This window comes from Aquarana catesbeiana, linkage group LG08 (assembly GCF_042186555.1).
Source record: "Aquarana catesbeiana isolate 2022-GZ linkage group LG08, ASM4218655v1, whole genome shotgun sequence".
Taxonomy (NCBI): Eukaryota; Metazoa; Chordata; class Amphibia; order Anura; family Ranidae; genus Aquarana; species Aquarana catesbeiana.
In genome coordinates this window covers 133,689,136-133,713,253 of record NC_133331.1, presented here as the reverse complement: position 1 = coordinate 133,713,253, position 24,118 = coordinate 133,689,136, and the positions used below count along the sequence as shown (strand labels likewise).

Sequence of the window (24,118 nt, the reverse complement as noted above, 5' to 3'; positions counted from 1 at the left end):
GGGGGGTTTGTGAGAATTTTTAATTTTTCCATTTCACCTCCTCCTCCTTCCTTGTCCATTGGATCTCCATCCTGTCTCTAGTGACATGTATATTAACACCTTACCTCCCTTATTCTGTAGATCTGAATACTAACCCCTTTATCGCTACCCTCCCACAGTATGTGACCTGTACCTTAAAGTGGAGTTCCACCCAAAAGTGAAACCTCAGCTTTTCTGCTTCCATCCCTCCTCCGGTGCCACATTTGGCACCTTTCAGGGGGGAGGGGAGAACGGGTACCTGTTTTTGACTTGTACCCTTCCCCACTTCCGGGAGATAGTGCCGCGGCACCATCCCTCGGAAGTCTGCCCCCCCCCTCCTCCGTCGCCGGGCCAGTTCAAAAGCACAGCGCGCTTCACGAATGCGTGGTAGGGAGCCGGCTGTGAAGCTGAAAGACTTCACTTACGGTTTTCCTTACGACAAATGGCACGGCAGCACCCGACAGCCCATCTGAAATCGGCTGGGGTGCCGACATCGCGGGCTCCCTGGAAAAGTAAGTGTCCATATATTAAAAAAGTCAGCAGCTACAGTATTTCCCCCCCCCGGCGGAACACCGTTTTAAGCTGGTCATACATACAATTTTCTTATTCATTTTCCTTTAGATTTACCTTCAACTATGAAGCGTGAGGGCCTGCCTGATTGCAAACAAATTGAAAGTGTTTAAGTTTGACCCCGTAGTATATGGTTTTGGCAAATCTTAAGGAAAACTATAATGTATGGCCAGCCTTAAAGTGATTGTAAACATCTACCATGAAAAATGAACAAACCATATCCTTCTATAATGTGTACTAGCTTCAATCTAAAGCACCAAATGTCATTTCTCTCAGATCTCTCTTCCCTCTGCATGAATCACTGATAATACTCTACACTGACTCCATAGCCTCCAGAGTGACAGCCACACGCCCCTCCAGCACATAGCAGGTAACTAACAGCCTCAACTGTTTATGCTTCCCTGTGACCCTGTTAGATGGGGATGGGCCCCTTCCTCCATTCAGGAATAACTGAGCTCTAGCTGTGCAGTGTGCATGATGTTAAATACCTGCCCTCTGCCTTCTACCACTGAGAAATTGCTTTTGATCTGTGTATTTTACTAGGAGTAAAATAAGTTACTAGAATGCCTAAATACTGTAGTATATATGTATTAGAGCTGCATGATTCTGGATAAAATGAGAATCACAATTTTTTTGCTTAGAATAAAGATTACGATTCTCAGCGTAACATCCTCTTTCACATTATACAAAAAATTGGGCGAACTTTAGGGCACTTTCACACTGGGGTGGGTCGACGGCGGTAAAGCACCACTTTTTTGTTTAGGGGCACTTTACCGTGGTTTTAGCTGCACTTTTAACCCCCGCTAGCGGCCGAAAAAAGGGTTGAAAGCTCCCGCACAGCGCCGCTGCAGAATCACTTTGTGGGCGCTTTGGCAACACTGGCCATTGATTACAATGGCTGGGGAGTTTTAGGAGCAGTGTATCCCCCCCCCCCCCCCCGGGCAATGCCCCAAAGTGGCTGCTTGAAGGACTTTTTTTCCCAGCACAGCTCCAGTGTGAAAGCACTCAGGCTTTCACACTGGGGTGGCAGGGGAGGCATTTTACAGGCGCTATTTTTAGCCCTTTAGCGCCTGAAAAATGCCTCAGTGTGAAAGTAGCTTTACTGTTTTTTTTTTTTCATAATTCACTGAACTGTATTTTTTTCCCAAAAATTGTGTTTGAAAGACCGCTGTGCAAATACAGTGTGACATAAAATATTGCAACGACCGCCATCTTGTCTAGGGTCTCTGCTTAAAAAAAATTATATATTTGGGGGTTCTAAGTAATTTTCTAGCAAAAAATACTGATTTTAACTTGTAAGCAACAAGTGTCAGAAAAAGGCTTAGTCTTTAGGGGTTAAACTGACCTCATATGCAGACCGAAGTTCATCCCTTTGACCTCTAAAAGAACAGAAGGATACAATTTTTCTTTTTATCTCTCCTTCAGCTACTGCCAGCTACTTTATTTTTTTTTTTACACTGGGGGGGGGGGGGGTTGGTTTAATTTAGATTTAACAATTAATCGTGCAATTATATATATATATATATATATATATATATATATTTTGTTAATTATAAATGTGTGTGTGTTTTTTTTTTTTTAACTTACCTCGTTTTTTTGCCTCTGCAACCATTTCATCATACTCTTGTCGGTGGCGTAATGTTTCATGGACGGACTTGGCAGGTAGATTTCTAAAACGATAAATAAGTGTGTTTTATGAATTAGGACTGCTTAGATCAGGCCAAAGAACTGTATTAACACCTACTCTTAATGGATCCAGAGACACTAAAGCTGTTAACTACAATGCAGGACAACTGAAAAAAGCATTAATACATTTTATTTATTTTTTCTTTGTTAGGTAAATATATCCCTTAGCACAGCTATCGAAAAATGCAAATTTTTAGAAAAAAGATAAAAAAAGGTCCCAGAAAAAAACTACACACTGTCTATACCCCAGCACTTTATACAAAAAGAAGGGAGGGCGCACAGACCTTGTGCATTACCAAAAATAATTTTAATGAAGGTAAAACAGCAATGGTTATACTCGCATACAAACGTGGTAAACATGCGTATCAAAGCAATAGCAATAGCGAGCGGTGACTCTTAGGTCTATGGCTGGAATCAAAGATGCCGAAGGACCAGACGGTATTACAGGGTGGCTTGCGCGTTTCGAGGGAGGACCCTCTTCCTCAGAGCCAAAGCGATGAATGACTGGCCTCTTCTAACTATCTCTATATATACACACCCACATGATGGCAGGTCTTGCCATACCCATTTGCATAGGTACCACCTTCCCCATCAATCCCTGTGGACCTCCGTGCCGCAAGAGGGAGCTGTGTCTCTACCTTGCTAATGAAGCTGAGGGTAAAGGTGATGGATTGGCCAAGCATGTCTCCAGACCTAAACCCTATTGTGCATCCTAACATCCACCAGCTTCATGATGACATCATGGAGGAGTGGAAAAGGACTACAGTGGCAACCTGTGAAGCTCTGGTGAACTCCATGCCCAAGAGGGTTAAGACAGTGCTGGAAAATAATGGCGGCCACACAAAATATTGACACTTTGTGCCCAATTTGGACATTTTCACTTAGGGGTGTACTCACTTTTGTTGCCAGCGGTTTAGACATTAATGGCTGTGTGTTGATTTATTTTGAGAGGACAGCTAATTTACACTGTTATACAATCTGTACACTCCCTACTTTACCAAAGCGATGAATGAATGGCCTCTTCTAACTATCTCTATATATACACACCCACATGATGGCAGGTCTTGCCACACCCATTTGCATAGGTACCACCTTCCCCATCAATCCCTGTGGACCTCCGTGCCGCAAGAGGGAGCTGTGTCTCCCATGCATGTCAGCGTCAGCATATAACATCCTAAAGCCGTCACACCAGAAGTGACGCAATAATGAGTGGAAGTGATGTAGTGGAAACCAGAAGTATCGGGTGGAACACAAATCCACCCACACTTCCTGATCGCAGTGATGCGGCATGCGTTCCACACTAGCCAGTGTGATGGGAATAGCATTGGGCCCTTCCTCCACCATGGGTGACACAGTGTATGCCACTTATCAACGCTAGATGGATACATTAGAAGCTTCCCCACACCAACAGTTATCTTATTTTATATATCTTATCAAGCCACCTGGCCGTGCAGATATGCACACTGAGTCCTCAGAAGGGTGGAGCCCAGAATCCTGGTCCTGACTCTACTATTAGCCCAGAAGCCACCTGATCAATCAATGTCCTGGCTATTGCCAAATGCTGGTCCCAAGACTGGAGATTTCCTCCCACTCAAATCGCTGCAAAATCTCCAGGCTCCAGGTCCCCAATTGGTTTTTACAAACCACAGACGAAACTGACAAAACAGATTGCTCCACATTAAACAATCATCCTGGAGCCCCTCAACCTGTCTCGTTGAAAATCCTGGGCGACATACCCCATCACAGCTAACTGCACTGTTAGACAGAGATAATATATATATTCACATACATTTATATTACACACACAGAGTATCTCACAAAAGTGAGTACACCCCTCACATTTTTGTAAATATTTTATTATATCTTTTCATGTGACGACACTGAAGAGATGACACTTTGCTACAATGTAAAGTAGTGAGTGTCCAGCTTGTATAACACTGTAAACCTGCTGTCCCTTCAAAAAACACCTCAACACACAGCCTTTAATGTCTAAATCGCTGGCAACAAAAGCGAGTACACCCCTAAGTAAAAACGTCTTAATTGGGCCCAATTAGCCATCTTCCCTCCCCGGTGTCATGTGACTCGTTAAGTGTTACAAGGTCTCAGGTGTGAATGGGGAGCAGGTTTGTTAAATTAAATGTTATCACTCTCACTCTCTCATACTGGTCATTGGAGGTTCAACATGGCACCTCATGGCAAAGGATCTGAAAAAAATAAATGTTGCTCTACATAAAGATGGCCTAGGCTATAAGAAGATTGCAAAAGACCCTGAAACTGAGCTGCAGCACGGTGGCCAAGACCATACAGTGGTTTAACAGGACAGGTTCCACTCAGAACAGGCCTCGCCATGGTCAACCAAAGAGGTTGAGTGCACTTGCTCAGCTTCATATCCAGAGGTTGTCTTTGGGAAATAGACATATGAGTGCTGCCAGCATTGCTGCAGAGGTTGAAGGGGGGGGGGGTGATCAGCCTGTCAGTGCTTAAAACATACGCCGCACACTGCATCAATTTGGTCTGCATGGCTGTCGTCCCAGAAGGAAGCCTCTACTAAAGATGATGCATAAGAAAGCCCACAAACAGTTTGCTGAAGACAAGCAGACTAAGGACATGGATTACTGGAACCATGTCCTGTGGTCTGATGAGACCAAGTTAAACTTATTTGGTTCAGATGGTGTCAAGCGTGTGTGGTACAAAGACAAGTGTGTCTTGCCTACAGTCAAGCATGGTGGTGGGAGTGTCATGGTCTAGCACTGCATGGGTGCTGCCAGCACTGGGGAGCTAAAGTTCATTAAGGGAACCATGACTGCCAGCGTGTACTGTGACATACTGAATCAGAGCATGATCCCCTCCTTTCGGAGACTGGGCCGCAGGGCAGTATTCCAACATAGCAATCCCAAACACACCTCCAAGACGACCACTACCTTGCTAATGAAGCTGAGGGTAAAGGTGATGGATTGGCCAAGCATGTCTCCAGACCTAAACCCTATTGAGCATCCTCAAATGGAAGGTGAAGGAGTGCAAGGTCTCTAACATCCACCAGCTTCGTGATGACGTCATGGAGGAGTGGAAAAGGACTCCAGTGGCAACCTGTGAAGCTCTGGTGAACTCCATTCCCAAGAGGGTTAAGACAGTGCTGGAAAATAATGGCGACCACACAAAATATTGACACTTTGGGCCCAATTTGGACATTTTCACTTAGGGGTGTACTCACTTTTGTTGCCAGCGGTTTAGACATTAATGGCTGTGTGTTGAGTTATTTTGAGGGGACAGCTAATTTACACTGTTATACAAGCTGTACACTCACTACTTTACCGTGTAGCAAAGTGCCATTTATTCAGTATTGTCACATGAAAAGATATAAAAAAATATTTACAAAAATGTGAGGGATGTACTCACTTTTGTGAGATACTGTAGATCTATATCCAATGTCATCCAGCACAGGAACCACCAATTGATTCAGAATTATCAGTGGACAGTACAACTTAGTCTGAAAGCTAGCAGCTGTGCAGTGTTGGCTGCTAACTGTAAATAGAGAACCATCCAACTTACCATCAGCACAGGGGAAGGTTTACCTGGAAATTGCTATTCCAATAGGGTTAAATAATAATTTTTATATTTTACTGATAAAAGAAAACGCTCACACTTCCCATTATAAAGCAACAGTGCATAGATTTATACTTACGCAGGTCGATCCTCTAAAATAAGAGCCGTTGTAGACAGTGGCTCAAATTCAAATTTTTTACGTCTTGCAGATTGTGCTGGGACTTTACATGCCCTCCCTGTACGCGTTTCATATTCCTAAAAGTAAAGAAAAACACTTTAAAGTGTCATTAAACCCAGACTATGAAAAACTCTCATTATATGCTATATAACAGAGTGCGTATGCTCACAAAGCCACGAAAGCGTTAGTTTTGTGTAGAGTGAAATATACCTTGTTGATCCTGCCTTCACCTCTTCATCTCTGACTCTGCCTACACCATATTAATGCACAAAAAATACACGTTTGATGTTAAATTGAGATGTATAAGGAGCTGTAAAACAGTTATTTGATATGTATAATTTAATTTGAATTGCACTTCTGAAACTTTTTTTTAGCCATGTGACTGGCACAGCACCAAGCAGGGCTGGTCAGCTACAGACTCACACTGAACAGAGCAAAACATCAGCAGAGTAACAGAAGCCCCTCCCAAGGATCTTTCCCTGGAGATGCAAGAACAGGGAGAGATCATGTGATCACACAACAGCATTGCAGGAATAAAGGAGTTGTGTACATTCAAGAGAAGACTTGATTGTACACAACTCCTCATGAGAGCAAACACAGAGGGTTCACCACAAGGTGCAAACCATTCACAAGTCTGAAGAATAGAAAAGCCAGATTAGACTTTGCCAAAAACAAATCTAAAAAAGCCAGACCAGTTCTGGAAAATAATTCTTTGGAAGGATGAAACAAAGATTAATCTGTGCCAAAATGATGGCAAGAAAAAAGTGTGGAGAGGGCTTGGAACAGCTCATAATCCAAAGCACACATCATCTGTAAAATATGGTGGAGGCAGTGTGATGGCATTGGCATGCATGGCTTCCAGTGGCACTGGGTCATTGGTGTTTATTGATGATGTGACAGAAGACAGAAGCAGCCGGATAAATTCTACAGTGTTTAGAGATATACTATCAGCCCAGATTCAGCCAAATGCAACAAAATTGATTGGACGGCGCTTCACAGTACAGATGGAGAAATGATCCAAAACACACCGCAAAAACAACCCAGGAGCTTTTGAAGGAGTCAATCACTTGATCTCAACCAAATTGAGCATGCATTTCACTTGCTGAATGCAAAACTAAAGGCTGAAAGACCCACAAAGAACAACTGAAGACAGTTGCAGTTAGAGCCTGGCAAAGCATCAGAAAAGAGGAAGCCCAGTCTTTGGTAATGTTCATGGGTTCCAGACTTCAGGCAGTCATTGCCGGAAAAGGATTCTCAACAAAATATAAAAAAAAATGAACATTTTATTTATGATTATATTCATCTGTCCAATTACATTTGAGCCCCTAAAAATGGAGGGACGGTGTATAAAAATGGTTGCAGTTCCTAAAATTTGTTCTTGATCTTTATATTCAACCCCTTGAATTAAAGCTGAAAGTCTGAACATCAAATTAATTTGGATGGTTTTGTTTTAATTTTATTCTGGTGGCATACAGGTCCAAAAGTATGAAAATCGTGCCCGTGTTAATGACACTTTAAAGTTAGGTCCATATATATTTTCTGGACCTAACTGTATATGATTGATGTGAATGATTGATGTGAATTATGGCAATTACCACTTCTCGGTTTAATATCACTTTAACCACTTGACGACCGCCTCACGCCGATTTACGTCGGCAAGGTGGCATGGACAGGCAAAATCACGTACATATACGTGATTTGCCTTCCGCGGGTGGGGGGTCCGATCGGACCCCCCCCCGGTGCCCGAGGCGGTCGTCTTTTGTCCAGCGGCCATCAGTGGTGAGGGGGAGGCCATCCGTTCGTGGCCCCCCCTCGCGATCGCCGCAGGCCAATCACATCATTCCTTTGCTGCTGTATGCTAAACAGCAGCAAAGGAAATGATGTCATCTCTCTTCGGCTCGGTAATTTCCGTTCCGGCCCGAGGAGAGAAGACAGGTATGTGAGTGCACAACACACACACACACACACACACACACACACACACACACACACAGTAGAACATGCCAGGCACACTAAACACCCCGATCCCCCCCCCCCCGATCGCCCCCCAATCACCCCCCCCCCTGTCACAAACTGACACCAGCAGTTTTTTTTTTTTTTTTTCTGATTACTGCATTGGTGTCAGTTTGTGACAGTTACAGTGTTAGGACAGTTAGTATTACCCCCCTGTAGGTCTAGGATACCCACCTAACCAAGTTTTAACCCCTTGATCACCCCCTGTCACCAGTTTCGCTAAGCGATCATTTTTCTGATCGCTGTATTAGTGTCGCTGGTGACGCTAGTTAGGGACCTAAATATTTAGGTTCGCCGTCAGCGTTTTATAGCGACAGGGACCCCCATATACTACCGAATAAATGTTTTAACCCCTTGATGGCCCCCTAGTTAACCCTTTCACCACTGATCACCGTATAACTGTTACGGGTGACGCTGGTTAGTTTGTTTATATTTTATAGTGTCAGGGCACCCGCCGTTTATTACCGAATAAAGGTTTAGCCCCCTGATCGCCCGGCGGTGATATGCGTCGCCCCAGGCAGCGTCAGATTAGCGCCAGTACCGCTAACACCCACGCATGCAGCATACGCCTCCCTTAGTGGTATAGTATCTGATCGGATCAATATCTGATCCGATCAGATCTATACTAGCGTCCCCAGCAGTTTAGGGTTCCCAAAAACACAGTGTTAGCGGGATCAGCCCAGATACCTGCTAGCACCTGCGTTTTGCCCCTCCGCCCGGCCCAGCCCAAGTGCAGTATCGATCGATCACTGTCACTTACAAAACACTAAACGCATAACTGTAGCGTTCGCAGAGTCAGGCCTGATCCCTGCGATCGCTAACAGTTTTTTTGGTAGCATTTTGGTGAACTGGCAAGCACCAGCCCCAGGCAGCGTCAGGTTAGCGCCAGTAGCGCTAACACCCACGCACGCACCGTACACCTCCCTTAGTGGTATAGTATCTGAACGGATCAATATCTGATCCGATCAGATCTATACTAGCGTCCCCAGCAGTTTAGGGTTCCCAAAAACGCAGTGTTAGCGGGATCAGCCCAGATACCTGCTAGCACCTGCGTTTTGCCCCTCCGCCCGGCCCAGCCCAGCCCACCCAAGTGCAGTATCGATCGATCACTGACACTTACAAAACACTAAATGCATAACTGCAGCGTTTGCAGAGTCAGGCCTGATCCCTGCGATCGCTAACAGTTTTTTTGGTAGTATTTTGGTGAACTGGCAAGCACCAGCCCCAAGCAGCGTCAGATTAGCGCCAGTACCGCTAACACCCACGCACGCACCGTACACCTCCCTTAGTGGTATAGTATCTGAACGGATCAATATCTGATCCGATCAGATCTATACTGGCGTCCCCAGCAGTTTAGGGTTCCCAAAAACGCAGTGTTAGCGGGATCAGCCCAGATACCTGCTAGCACCTGCATTTTGCCCCTCCGCCCGGCCCAGCCCACCCAAGTGCAGTATCGATCGATCACTGTCACTTACAAAACACTTAACGCATAACTGCAGCGTTCGCAGAGTCAGGCCTGATCCCTGCGATCGCTAACAGTTTTTTTGGTAGCTTTTTATTGAACTGGCAAGCGCCAGCGGCCTAGTACACCCCGGTCGTAGTCAAACCAGCACTGCAGTAACACTTGGTGACGTGGCGAGTCCCATAAGTGCAGTTCAAGCTGGTGAGGTGGCAAGCACAAGTAGTGTCCCGCTGCCACCAAGAAGACAAACACAGGCCCGTCGTGCCCATAGTGCCCTTCCTGCTGCATTCGCCAATCCTAATTGGGAACCCACCGCTTCTGCAGCGCCCGTACTTCCCCCATTCACATCCCCAACCAAATGCAGTCGGCTGCATGAGAGGCATTTTCTTTATGTCCTCCCGAGTACCCCTACCCAACGAACCCCCAAAAAAGATGTTGTGTCTGCAGCAAGCGCGAATATAGGCGTGACACCCGCTATTATTGTCCCTCCTGTCCTGACAATCCTGGTCTTTGCATTGGTGAATGTTTTGAACGCTACCATTCATTAGTTGAGTATTAGCGTAGGGTACAGCACTGCACAGACTAGGCACACTTTCACAGGGTCTCCCAAGATGCCATCGCATTTTGAGAGACCCGAACCTATAACCGGTTACCGTTATAAAAGTTAGTTACAAAAAAAGTGTAAAAAAAAAAAAAATATATAAAATAAAAAAAAATAGTTGTCGTTTTATTGTTCTCTCTCTCTCTATTCTCTCTCTCTTGTTCTGCTCTTTTTTACTGTATTCTATTCTGCAATGTTTTATTGTTATTATGTTTTATCATGTTTGCTTTTCAGGTATGCAATTTTTTATACTTTACCGTTTACTGTGCTTTATTGTTAACCATTTTTTTGTCTTCAGGAACGCCATTCACGACTTTGAATGGTTATACCAGAATGATGCCTGCAGGTTTAGGTATCATCTTGGTATCATTCTTTTCAGCCAGCGGTCGGCTTTCATGTAAAAGCAATCCTAGTGGCTAATTAGCCTCTAGACTGCTTTTACAAGCCGTGGGAGGGAAAGCCCCCCCCCCCCCCGTCTTCCGTGTTTTTCTCTGGCTCTCCTGTCTCAACAGGGAACCTGAGAATGCAGCCGGTGATTCAGCCAGCTGACTACAGAGCTGATCAGAGACCAGAGTGGCTCCAAACATCTCTATGGCCTAAGAAACCGGAAGCTACGAGCATTTTATGACTTAGATTTCGCCGGATGTAAATAGCGCCATTGGGAAATTGGGGAAGCATTTTATCACACCGATCTTGGTGTCATCAGATGCTTTGAGGGCAGAGGAGAGATCTAGGGTCTAATAGACCTCAATTTTTTCAAAAAAGAGTACCTGTCACTACCTATTGCTATCATAGGGGATATTTACATTCCCCGAGATAACAATAAAAATGATTAAAAAAAAAAAAAAAAAAAAAATGAAAGGAACAGTTTAAAAATAAGATAAAAAAGCAAAAAAAATAATAAAGAAAAAAAAAAAAAAAAAAAAAAAAAAAAAAGCACCCCTGTCGCCCCCTGCTCTCGCGCTAAGGCGAATGCAAGCGGCGGTCTGTCGTCAAACGTAAACAGCAATTGCACCATGCATGTGAGGTATCGCCGCGAAGGTCAGATCGAGGGCAGTAATTTTTGCAGTAGACCTCCTCTGTAAATCTAAAGTGGTAACCTGTAAAGGCTTTTAAAGGCTTTTAAAAATGTATTTATTTTGTTGCCACTGCACGTTTGTGCGCAATTTTAAAGCATGTCATGTTTGGTATCCATGTACTCGGCCTAAGATCATCTTTTTTATTTCATCAAACATTTGGGCAATATAGTGTGTTTTAGTGCATTAAAATTTAAAAAAGTGTGTTTTTTCCCCAAAAAATGCGTTTGAAAAATCGCTGCGCAAATACTGTGTGAAAAAAAAAATGAAACACCCACCATTTTAATCTGTAGGGCATTTGCTTTAAAAAAATATATAATGTTTGGGGGTTCAAAGTAATTTTTTTTGCAAAAAAAAAAAACTTTTTCATGTAAACAATGAGTGTCAGAAAGGGCTTTGTCTTCAAGTGGTTAGAAGAGTTGGTGATGTGTGACATAAGCTTCTAAATGCTGTGCATAAAATGCCAGGACAGTTCAAACCCCCCCCCAAATGACCCCATTTTGGAAAGTAGACACCCCAAGCTATTTGCTGAGAGGCATGTCGAGTCCATGGAATATTTTATATTGCGACACAAGTTGCGGGAAAGAGACAAATTTTTTTTTTTTTGCACAAAGTTGTCACTAAATGATATATTGCTCAAACATGCCATGGGAATATGTGAAATTACACCCCAAAATACATTCTGCTGCTTCTCCTGAGTACGGGGATACCACATGTGTGAGACTTTTTGGGAGCCTAGCCGCGTACGGGACCCCGAAAACCAAGCACCGCCTTCAGGCTTTCTAAGGGCGTGAATTTTTGATTTCACTCTTCACTGCCTATCACAGTTTCGGAGGCCATGGAAAGCCCAGGTGGCACAAAACCCCCCCAAATGACCCCATTTTGGAAAGTAGACACCCAAAGCTATTTGCTGAGAGGTATAGTGAGTATTTTGCAGACCTCACTTTTTGTCACAAAGTTTTGAAAATTGAAAAAAGAAAAAAAAAAAAAAGTTTTTTCTTGTCTTTCTTCATTTTCAAAAACAAATGAGAGCTGCAAAATACTCACCATGCCTCTCAGCAAATAGCTTGGGGTGTCTACTTTCCAAAATGGGGTCATTTGGGGGGGTTTTGTGCCACCTGGGCATTCCATGGCCTCCGAAACTGTGATAGGCAGTGAAGAGTGAAATCAAAAATTTACACCCTTAGAAATCCTGAAGGCGGTGCTTGGTTTTCGGGGCCCCGTACGCGGCTAAGCTCCCAAAAAGTCCCACACATGTGGTATCCCCGTACTCAGGAGAAGCAGCTGAATGTATTTTGGGGTGCAATTCCACATAGGCCCATGGCCTGTGTGAGCAATATATCATTTAGTGACAACTTTTTGTAAATTTTTTTTTTTTTTTTTGTCATTATTCAATCACTTGGGACAAAAAAAAAATAAATATTCAATGGGTTCAACATGCCTCTCAGCAATTTCCTTGGGGTGTCTACTTTCCAAAATGGGGTCATTTGGGGGGGTTTTGTACTGCCCTGCCATTTTAAAACCTCAAGAAATGACATAGGCAGTCATAAACTAAAAGCTGTGTAAATTACAGAAAATGTACCCTAGTTTGTAGACGCTATAACTTTTGCGCAAACCAATAAATATATGCTTATTGACATTTTTTTTACCAAAGACATGTGGCCGAATACATTTTGGCCTAAATGTATGACTAAAATTTAGTTTATTGGATTTTTTTTATAACAAAAAGTAGAAAATATCATTTTTTTTCTAAATTTTCGGTCTTTTTCCGTTTATAACGCAAAAAATAAAAACTGCAGAGGTGATCAAATACCATCAAAAGAAAGCTCTATTTGTGGGAAGAAAAGGACGCAAATTTCGTTTGGGTACAGCATTGCATGACCACGCAATTAGCAGTTAAAGCGACGCAGTGCCAAATTGGAAAAAGACCTCTGGTCCTTAGGCAGCATAATGGTCCAGGGCTCAAGTGGTTAAAATATATTTTCCCCATCTAGCCCACATCAAGTTTTGCTGAAGAGTACAATACCAGTTTAATGGTTTATAAAACTTTTACTGTATTAGCAGCTATCCAAATTTGGAAATGTTTTTATTACAAAGGGATTTCTATGGATAATAAATGTATATACATTTCTGTTTTCTGTTAGAAATAAAGACTCCCACAAAACTAAAATGTGGACAAAATAACCTAACAAACATGCAAAACTGAACAGACCAGTTCTCACTTGTGAGCCATTTTGTTAAAGGCTCATTTTGGTTGAAAGGTAGAAGTTTATTTACCTTAATGCATTCTAAACATTGAAGTAAAAAAACATCTGTGTGGCGCTCTCCCAGCTCCACCTTATACTTATTGGAGACCAATCTTGATCCAGCGCTGTGTCCGATAGCATCAACTCTATCTCTCTCCTCACAGGGCAGATTGATAGCAGCAGTAGCCATTGGCTCCTAGTGCTGTCAATCAAATTTTCTGATGAGAGATTCTGTCAGAAGCCAAAACCAGAAGAAATGAAAGCCTGGTCACTTCCGGTTGTTGACATCATACAGTAGGAGGAACAACAGCCGTTCCTCTCACTGTGTCCCAAAAACCAGATGTCGCCGGTCGAATCCTTACTGGGCTCCCCGATTGCACCGGAGAGCCCAGTAAAAGTAATACTCTTTAGCCTATAGGATTCATTTTACTTTGTAGGGAATAACTGGGAGAAGAAAATATCTCGATCATTGATGCAGCAATGACCGAGATATCACCCTTCCCGTCTGAGGACTTTATATATGTACAGTGGACGGAAGGGGTTAAAGGATAATTTCACTTTTGGTAATATGTTACACCCATATTATTATTATACACGATTCATATAGTGCCAACAGTTTATGCAGCGCTTTACAACGTAGAGGGGGGCCAGTACAATTACAGTACAGAAGGGACAGGAGGGCCCTGCTCAGAGATTACAGTCTAAAGGGAGGGGGTGGTGGTGGTACAAAAGGTAATAGATGCTGGGAATGATTTGATGGGGTTGTTAGGTGGGTGTGGGATAGGCTTCCCTGAATAAGTATTCCCTGAATATTTAGGGTTTAACATGTAATATGTTACTAAAGTGCACCTGCCTACATCTCTGATCCCTCATTGTGACAGCTGGCAGGATATCCTCTCCCCGCACCTGCTGTCACAATTCAAAAACAGTGCCGCCATACGAGCCTGTGGCCACATGCCCATGTATTTCAGTCACAGTTTCCTGTGAATGAATGAGCTACAAGTATCGTCTGCCAATGTGGCAGATGGCTTGTAGTTCTCAATGAACTACGAGGCAGCTAGTGAGCGCTCTCATATTTAATTGATTCTTCATGCAGTGCAGTAACCTTCTGCCCCTATGGGAGATACTGGCTGACAGAGTCTGCAGGATCCTGGCATTGCACCCATGATCTGCTGATCGCGGATACAGTGCTTTACAGGCTGCAGGGTAAAAAAAAAAAAATGAAATTAAAAATGATATGCATTTATTTATTTATTTTTTACAATAGGTGAACTACCCTGTAAGCAGAGATGTGTAACTTAATAAGGCGTATGCAAGTCATTATTCAACCTACCTGGGTCCTTTGTGGTGCTTTAAAAAACATGGTATGATGTGTGTTGACATGCATTGCATTAAAAGCCAACTGCATCTATTAAATCAAGATGGAGCATCCCATTGACAGTGTGCAGGGGGTTGTCTCCCCTATGGCAGCTATCACTCTTGAATTTTGCGTAGCTGTGTGGGGCTCTGGGATCTGTGAACGAATGGACTTGCCATGTGGGGAGATGGAGTTCACAATGGAACACTGCGATTACCAGACTGGTACTCCATTGGCACTTTATCCAGCTTGCCAACTGATCACACTTGCAATGTTTTGCAGGCTCATTTGGCAAACAGCAAATGTACTTTTTTTTTTTTTTTTTTTTTGCTGCATTATTTTTCAGTGGAGTTAGTAAAGTCATTTGGATGGGCTGCCAACACATGGAAAATTGGACCTGTTGTGCCTTACTGTGCATTGGAGTTCCATTTAATACAGAGAAAAAGCAAAGCAGTAAAGCCTCATTTACACTTGTGGTTGGGGGGTAGTAAAAACCCATGGATGAGCTGCATTTTTTCTGCTCCTCCAACTGCAGGCCGTGACAGGGAAAATAATTATCCCCCTGCAGGCAGTTGCAGCACATTGATTTTTAGGGGTTAAAACAGATGCTATGGCGGTGACCTAACACCACCTCAACACATGTCAAACATCCTCTGAAAGGTGAACCACTACAGATGACTCCATAGAGGGCATCACAAGCCCTACATGTCTCTTTTAATTTATGAAAGCTTTCAACAATCCTCAATTAGAGATACTATTAGCAGATGGTATGGAGGTTGAAATTAGATTGAAATTGAAAAGAGAGCCACCTCCAGGCAGAAAAATGAGAATGCACACTGTTTAAAACAGATTTATCAAACATAAAAAAATAATGTTGGATGAGGTAAGGAATAATCATCACTTAACCACTTCAGCCCTAGAAGATTTGGCTGCTCAATGACCAGGCCATTTTTTGCGATACGACACTGCGACAATTGCGCGGTCGTGCGATGTTGTACCCAAACAAAATTGACGTTTTTTTCCCCATAAATAGAGCTTTCTTTTGGTGGTATTTGATCACCTCTGCGGTCTTTATTTTTTGCACTATAAACAAAAGAAGAGCGACAATTTTGAAAAAAAATACAATATCTTTTACTTTTTGCTATAATAAATATTCCAATTAAAAAAAAAAAAAAAAAAAAAAGTTTTCCTCAGTTTAGGCTGATATGTAGTTCTTCTACATATTTTTGGTAAAAAAAAAATAATTATCAATCAATTAATTATTGATTGGTTTGCGCAAAAGTTATAACGTCTACAAACTAGGAAAAATTTATGGCATTTATATGGCGTTTTTATTATTATTTTTTTTTCTTTTTACTAGTAATGGCAGTGATCTGCGATTTTTAGCGGTACTGCGACATTGCAGCGGACAGGTTGGACACTTTTGACACATTTTTTGGACCACTGACATTTACAGAGCAATCAGTGCTATAAATATGCACTGATTACTATGTAAATGTCACTGGCAGGAAAAGGGTTAACACTAGGGGGCGATCAAGGGGTTAACTGTGTTCCCTAACTGTAGGGGGATGGGACTAACTAGGAGAGATGACAGATCGCTGTTTCTACTTTGTAGAAACACACAATCTGTCTTCTCACCTCTGACAGCACAGGGGTTTGTGCGTTTACACACACAAACCCCCGTGCTGCCGCTCACGCATGCGATCATGCCCGCCGGCCACGCACATCGGGTCCCCTGCTATCCCTCTGTTGGCTCTCCTGGGCAAAGCCGTATATGTATGGGATTTCGCCCAGGAGAGCCATTCTGCCGCAGTATATCTGCGTGAGCCGGTCGGGAACCAGTTAAAAAGGTAAATTAAACCATACTTGAAATGACACTTCGTGCTTTGGAGAGAGGCATGTAAACACTATAGAAATATGTCATATGTCTGAGGTTTACAACCACTTTAACGCCTGACACTTTCACCCCCTTCCTACCCTGATCAATTTTAGCTTTCATTGCTCTCACACTTTGAATGACAATTATTCAGTCATGCAACACTGTACCCAAATTAAATTTTTATCCTTTTTTTTTTTTTAAAAACAGTAAGATTTCTTTTGTTGGTATTTAACCAGCACTGGGTTTTTGTGGTTATCTTTTTTCAAAATTTTGAAAACATTTATCATTTTCCTTCCACTTCACAATTATGTGCCGCTTTGTGTTGGTCTATCACATAAAATCCCAATAAAATACATTTACGTTTTTGGTTGTAACATGTCAAAATGTGGAAAATGTCAAGGGGTATGAATACTTTTTCGAGGCACTGTATACTGCTACATTTCTTTGGTAAAAATAAACCAAATCAGTGTATATTATTTACACCCTGTTCCAAATTATTATGTCAATGATATTTTTCTCATTTACCTAAATAATTGATGTAAACAACAGTCAGCATGATTCTCATGTTATCAACTATTAAGAGTATAATTCAAATTTTATTGAACAAACCTCCTAATGAGAACAGTTTATTTTTTTCAAAATAAAAAAAACTTACAATGCACTGTTCCAAATTATTACGCACAGCAAGTTTCAAAACACTTTATAGGTTGTAAAGAACTGAAAATTGTCATTTGTTGTGTTTGCAGCATATTTACTGAAATCAAAAGCTACTTCAATCAATAAACAACATTTTAACTTTTTATACATTTTAACAGGTCACGTAACATTTTAACATAGGACCCCTTATTTGATAGCAGCTTCACAAGTCTTGCATCCATTGAACTTGTGAGTTTTTGGACAGTTTCTGCTTGAATTTGTTTGCAAGACGTCAAAATAGCCTCCCAGAGCTGCTGTTTGGATGTAAACTGCCTCTCACCCTCATAGATCTTTTGCTTGAGGATGCTCCAAAGGTTCTCAATAGGATTGAGGTCAGGGGAGGATGGAGGCCACACCATGACTTGCTCTCCTTTTATCCCCATAGCAGTCATTGATGCAGAGGTATTTTTTGCAGCATGAGATGGTGCATTGTCATGCAGGAAGTTGATTTTATGAAGGAAAGCATAGTTCTTCCTTCTGTACCAGGGAAGGAAGTGGTCAGTCAGGAACTCTACATACTTTGCAGAGGTCATCTTTACACCTTTGGGGACCCTAAAGGGGCCAACCAGCTCTCTTCCCATGATTCCGGCCCAAAACATAACTCCCCCACCGCCTTGCTGACGTTGCAGCCTTGTTGGAACAGGGTGGCCGTCCACCAACCATCCACTACTCCATCCATCTGGACCATCCAGGGTTCACTCATCAGTGAACAGGACTGTTTGAAAATTAGTCTTCATGTATTTTTCTGCCCAATGCAGCCGTTTCTGGTTGTGAGCATTGGTTGGTGGTGGCTGAATGGAAGGTTTATGCACAGTTGCAAAACTCTGGAGGACTCTACACCTTGATGTCCGTGGGACTCCAGAGGCACCAGCAGCTTCAAATATCTGTTTGCTGCTATGTAATGGTGTTTTAGCAGCTGCTCTCTTGATCCGATGCATGGATCTGACAGAAATCTTCCTCAATGTGCCTTTATCTGCACGAAACCCGTCTGTGCTCTGAATCAGCCACAAATCTCTTAATAGTGCGATGATCACGCTTAAGTTTTCCTGAAATATCTACTGTTTTCATACCTCGTCCAAGACATTGAACTATTTCATTCTATTCGGCAGCAGAGAGATCCTTTTTCTTCCCCATATTGCTTGAAAATTGTGCTCTGCTTAATAATGTGGAACATCCTCCTTTAGTAGTTTTTCCTTTAATTGGGCTCACCTGGCAATCTAATTATCACAGGTGTCCGAGATTGTTTTCAGTGATCAAAAGAGCCCTGAGACACAATGCCATCCATGAATTAAACAGAAAAACAAAATATTTAATCTTTGTGACACTGAAATCGAATTTGCATAATAATTTGGAACAGGGTGTAGTCTGTGTGAAAGTCCACAAACTATGGTATATATCTGAAAATCTATCAATCCTGATGTACTGACGGACTATATAATTTCTTGAGTCCCGAACATGCCAAGACAATACAAATACCCCCCAAAATACCTCTTTTTGGAAATTATACAGTCCAAGGTATTTAGTAAAAAGCATGGTGAGTGGGGCATGGCCTGGAGCTGAATGCGGCAGGACGTGTCTGGGCTGAGCTCCGCCGGCGGTACATATCTTATTAGATTCTGACGTTCTTTTATCAAGCTTTCTGCTAGGAAATCTACCCGCGGTGTTCCGATAAACCGTGGAAGTATGTCACCTCCCCGCAACATGAAAGACACGGCTGCACAACTGGATAAATTCCATCACCAGGACAAGGACCCGCAGGCCAAAGATGGCAGCTCTCCGTCCTTCTCTCCAAGTCCACCGACTGCTGATAAGAGCGAGATCCTTGAGGCAATCACTGCCTGCCAAACTTCTCTCACAACTAAGCTGGAGGAGGTAAAGGTGGATATCTCCCTGCTTCACCAAGATCTACAGAAGCTGCGGCATCGAGTTGGTTCGGATGACCAGACAAGTCGCCATATTGCTCAGCTTCAACAGAAACAAGATGATCTTGAGAATTGTATGAGACGGAACAATCTATGCTTCATAGGCCTCCCGGAGGGAGATAACCCTGCTGCATTTCTTGAGGAGCTGCTCATTACTACATATGGGCGAGCGGCCTTTTCACAATTGTTTGTTGTGAAGCGAGCGCACCAAATGCTTGCCAAAAAAAAAAAAAAACACCCCAGGAAGCAACTCCACGTGTCTTAATAGCAACGTTTCTAAACTATAAGGATCGTGACGCTATCAGGAGAAAAGCAAAATACCTTTACACAATCATCAGATTCTGGCGTTCCCTGATTTTGCTGCGGAGGTTCAGCAACAACGCAGTCGATTCACAGAAGTCAAAGACAGAAGTGAAAAGGCGCTTACGTGTTCGCCATTTACCACCCACCCAGCTCCACACATGCCCCAACTTGTGCAGGCATAAGTCCCAAAAGTAAAATCAACAAACATGAAAACCTGTAATAAGCACCAACGTGGTGCCCGGGTTAGAAGGGACACCATCTGGGGTAGTAAAGTTGAGGGAAAGAGTGATCCCCTTTACAGTCCTCCGGGGGGACGAAAATCCTCTGAAAGGTAATGCCTGTGGTAGGACCGAGGCGGTATACCTGTTTCCCGCACTCGTCTAGGTGGTTGGAGAGGATCATGTCCACTTTTTTGAGGAACCAGAGGCAGCCACTGCCTGGCTGAATCAGCTAAATCTCACTTGAGTCGTGAGTACTCTGTGGGCCCTTGCACTACATATCTTTCCCCCCTACCTAGGAGATGCTACCCTTGTTACAAACCTGTTTGAATTCACTTTTATGTTTATTGGAGGGCACTGAACTAATGCTGTGAACAATTACTGTAGCTCAAGACTCGTTTCCTCTCATTCCTAGATGTCCCTGTTATCCACTACTTTTTTGGAAGTTTTCTGCGGGGTGGAGTTAAACATTGTTTATAGACTGGTATTGTGCGTTATTACAGCCAACGTTAGCGGTGTTGCTCTGTGGTTGGATTTTCATCTCCCTTGTTGACCACGTGAGGTATACCACCTCAGTCCTACTACATGCCTTACTTTTCAGAAGATTTTCGCCCCCCCGGAGGACTGTAAAGGGGATCACTCTTTCCCTCAAGTTTACTACCCCAGATGGTGTCCCTTCTAACCCGGGCACCACGTTGGTGCTTATTACAGGTTTTCATGTTTGTTGATTTTACTTTTGGGACTTATGCCTGCACAAGTTGGGGCATGTGTGAAGCTGGGTGGGTAAATGTATTATTATTTGGGCTGGTGATTTTTCTTTACGAGCGAATTAGATGTTAGAGTATCTGTATTGTGTCATTTATCGATACATTAGTTAATTGGTATGCTTTCTTATATGCCCAGTTATTGTTATCTGGTTCTGGGGTCTGTGTGTCCACTAAGCCTTTACCTCATTTTGTGTTCTTATAATGGCCCAGTTGAAAATAATAAACGTGGAATGTGCGGAATAAAACTAAAACTGCGGTTTTATCCTTTTGAAAAAGACCAGCGCACTGACATTATTGTGTTAGTTGAAACCCATGTGGAAGGTTCCATACACTGTCTGAAAATTTCTTTGACCAAGAAGTTTTCTATTCTGCTCCTTTGAATTTTCCCATCACTGTGGTCGAGAACGAACATCAATTTGACCCACTAACAATTAGAAAATCAAGCAAATGTTCTTAAAATTACATTTTTTTTGAAGGAAGACATTCATTTTTTATGGCCAGCATAAGTGACAGCAGGCGCAGATAGCTTTTATCAAACCACCTGCCTATGACAAGGGAGTCTGTCTGTCATACATAATATGTTACACTTCTGTCTGAAAATTGCCAAAACAGTCTTTCATTTTTTTTTTCTTTAAATAAAAAATGTGATCTTTGAGTCTTATGATATTTACCAGATTCGACCTCTAATGGTATATAAAAGTATATCTCTTCTGTCTGTTATTCTCAGGGTGGATTAGAGATTTTGCTCTCTAACCATATAGTTGGTAATTTGTATTTACCACTGCATATAGATATTTAAGAATAAAGTTGCCTTTTATTTTAAAGTTTACATATTAACTAAATTATACACCACACTTTAAGGTTATTATCCGATTAATCGAAACAATAATCGGCCAACTAATCGATTATGAAAATAATCGTTAGTTGCAGCCCTAACCTGGATAACTATTTTACCAGCCTGCCCCTTTTCAAACACCTATACCTTGCAAAAACCCTGGCCTGCGGAACCTCCAGAAAGAACTTCCCACAATCTATAGTAGATGAAAAACTGCGAAGGGGGGAAAAAACAACTTTGAGAAGCAACGAAGTGCTGGCTTTGGAGGTGGAAGGATAGCAGAAATGTGTATATGATGTCCACCATCCATGATGACACTACAGTTGAGGTTCAGAGAAGACAAGGTCCCATTGAAAAGCCAACATGCATCCAAGAATATAATCTCTACATGGGGGGGGGATTTCAATGACCAAATGCTACAGCCCTATTTGGCAATAAGGAGGAGAAGAAAGTAGTGATTTATCTCATTCATTTTGCCATTTATAATGCATATATCATATACACCAAATCCCCTTCCTAAAATTCATTGAAGTTGCTGCAACGTCCCTCATGTATCAACCTTCGCTCTGATGCGGTTAGCCGACTTCATGACCGCCACTTCACCGATAACAATCCACCATCTAAAGCAGGCCGAAGACGCCAAAAAAAGATGATTTCAAAGTGATACCAGCTACCATTGTCCCCAGTGTCCCTCCCAACTCTGCCTATGTGTTGGAAAATGGTTCCGACTTTATCACACATCCCTAAAATATTAGCTCATATTTTTAACATTTCCCCATTTTCATCATCTGTGCTGACCATTTTCAATGCTTCCTCAAATAACCATGCCACTGCCTTCCACATGAACTGACCCTGGCCTGTTTTATCGACTATGCTTTTGCCTACTGCTTGGACCAATCTGTTGCCCTGCTACTGTACACAGGGGTCTCACATATGTGAGGGGCTCCAGAATTGTTATTCTTGGATGGAGAAAACTATTTTTTTTGTTTTCTCTGGGTTTTGTAATTTCCAGATTAGGGTCTGGAGTCCGGAGGCTTCAAAGAGATTTGGGAGAAGCCTCAACCCCTGTTCCCAGGTCTTACCTGACTGTGGCACTTAGCCTGCTGCTGACTTACTGCCATCATGCCTCTGCCTGCTGCATGAACTGACCACACCTCTGCCTGCACTATGGAAATAATTAGCTGTAGCAAGAGGCAGTATGTTTATGAAGGGCTGGAGAGCGATACAATAATGAGTGTCTGCCAGTGACAGTGTACCAGGACCAATATTATGGCTGTGCTGGCGGTCTCTGCCTGGACAATTCCTATATACAAATGCTTTGGCTGTGCTGACAACATCCCTGTACTGGCCATAGACAATATTCCTGCCTGCTGTCTGGATCATTACTATTGTTGTCGCTAAGCACATCCCTGCCTGCTGCTGCCTGGACCAATGCTCTCCTCTGTGGACACTACTAAAACCACAGGTAATACTTTTTTTTTTTTACCCTTTCCTCAATAGAATTTATTTTGGAGTGTAATTGTTGGTATGTACATGCTATGTGTTAGAAATATGAAGGGCCTTCAAAAATGATAGGTAGTCATGAAATTATATGTATAATTTGTACTCCTGGGGAGTACAAATGACTGGGAGGTGCTACTTGGATGTTGGGCCTCTGTATGTGGCTAGGCTGCGTAAAAGTCTCACACATGTGGTATCGCCATACTCAGGTGTAGCAGAATGTATTTTGGGTGCAATTTTTGCTATGCACATGCTGTGTCTTAGAAATATTTTATAAATGGACAACTTTGTGTTAAAAAAAAAAAAAAAAAAAAAAGCGTTTTCATTTTGACAGTGCTCCCTGCATGTTGGGCCTCTGTATGTGGCTAGGCTGTGAAAAAGGCTCACATATGTGATATTGCTATACTCAGAAGGAGTAGCAGAATGCGTTTTGGAGTGTAGTTGTAAGTATGCATATGCTGTGTGAGAGAAATAACCTGTTAATATGACAATTTAGTTAAAAAGAAAAAAAAATCTTCATATTGCAAAGAATTGTGGGAAAAGATTACAACTTCAAAAAACTCACCATGCGACTTACTAAATACCTTGGAATGTCTACTTTCCAAAAAGGGGTAATTTGGAGGATATTTGTATTTTCCTGGCTTGTTAGTGTCTCAAGAAATTAGATAGGCCATCAGTACATCAGGTGTGATACATTTTCAATGATTGGTACCATAGCTTGTAGTCTCTATAACTTTAACAAAGACCAAATAATATACACTGATTTGGGTTATTTTTACCAAAGATATGTAGCAGTAGAAATTTTGGCCAAAAGTTATAAAGAAAAATTACAGATTTGCAAAATTTTATGACAGAAACAAAGAAAGGGGAATTTTTCACAAAATTTTCGGTCTTTTTTTATTTATAGCACAAAAAAAACAAAAACCCAGTAGTGATTAAATATCACCAAAAGAAAGTTCTATTTGTGTGAAAAAAATGGGCACTGGTACGAGCAGAAGGGAGGAGAAGGGGGATGAGGACAGAGGTGACACAGGAGAGCAGGGCTGCGTATGACGGAGGCACGTACACTGACAACAGTGTCAGGTCTCCGCAGCCTGATATATCATGATCTAAGTACAGGGGGATGGGTATAGCCGGGCAGGATCAGCTAGGTATTACAGGTGATACAGGGGGCCAAATTACACAGCACAAACACTGTGCTGAATAACATGCTTTAAGGAAACAGGATCCGTTTTGTATTTTGATTTT

At 42.4% G+C, this 24,118-nt stretch overlaps 1 protein-coding gene across 2 annotated transcripts in view; it reads right to left on the bottom strand.

Annotated features, from left to right (window-relative positions):
- The window catches only part of TBC1D12 (TBC1 domain family member 12), a 205,597-nt gene that overhangs the window by 75,169 nt on the left and 106,310 nt on the right, over positions 1-24,118 (bottom strand). For both annotated transcript variants that reach the window (XM_073596417.1, XM_073596418.1), the window contains 2 exons: positions 5,957-6,072; positions 2,176-2,258 (listed from right to left, as the gene is read on the bottom strand). In XM_073596417.1, coding sequence (XP_073452518.1) covers positions 2,176-2,258; positions 5,957-6,072 — 199 coding nt within the window. The remainder of the gene's footprint in view (positions 1-2,175; positions 2,259-5,956; positions 6,073-24,118) is intronic.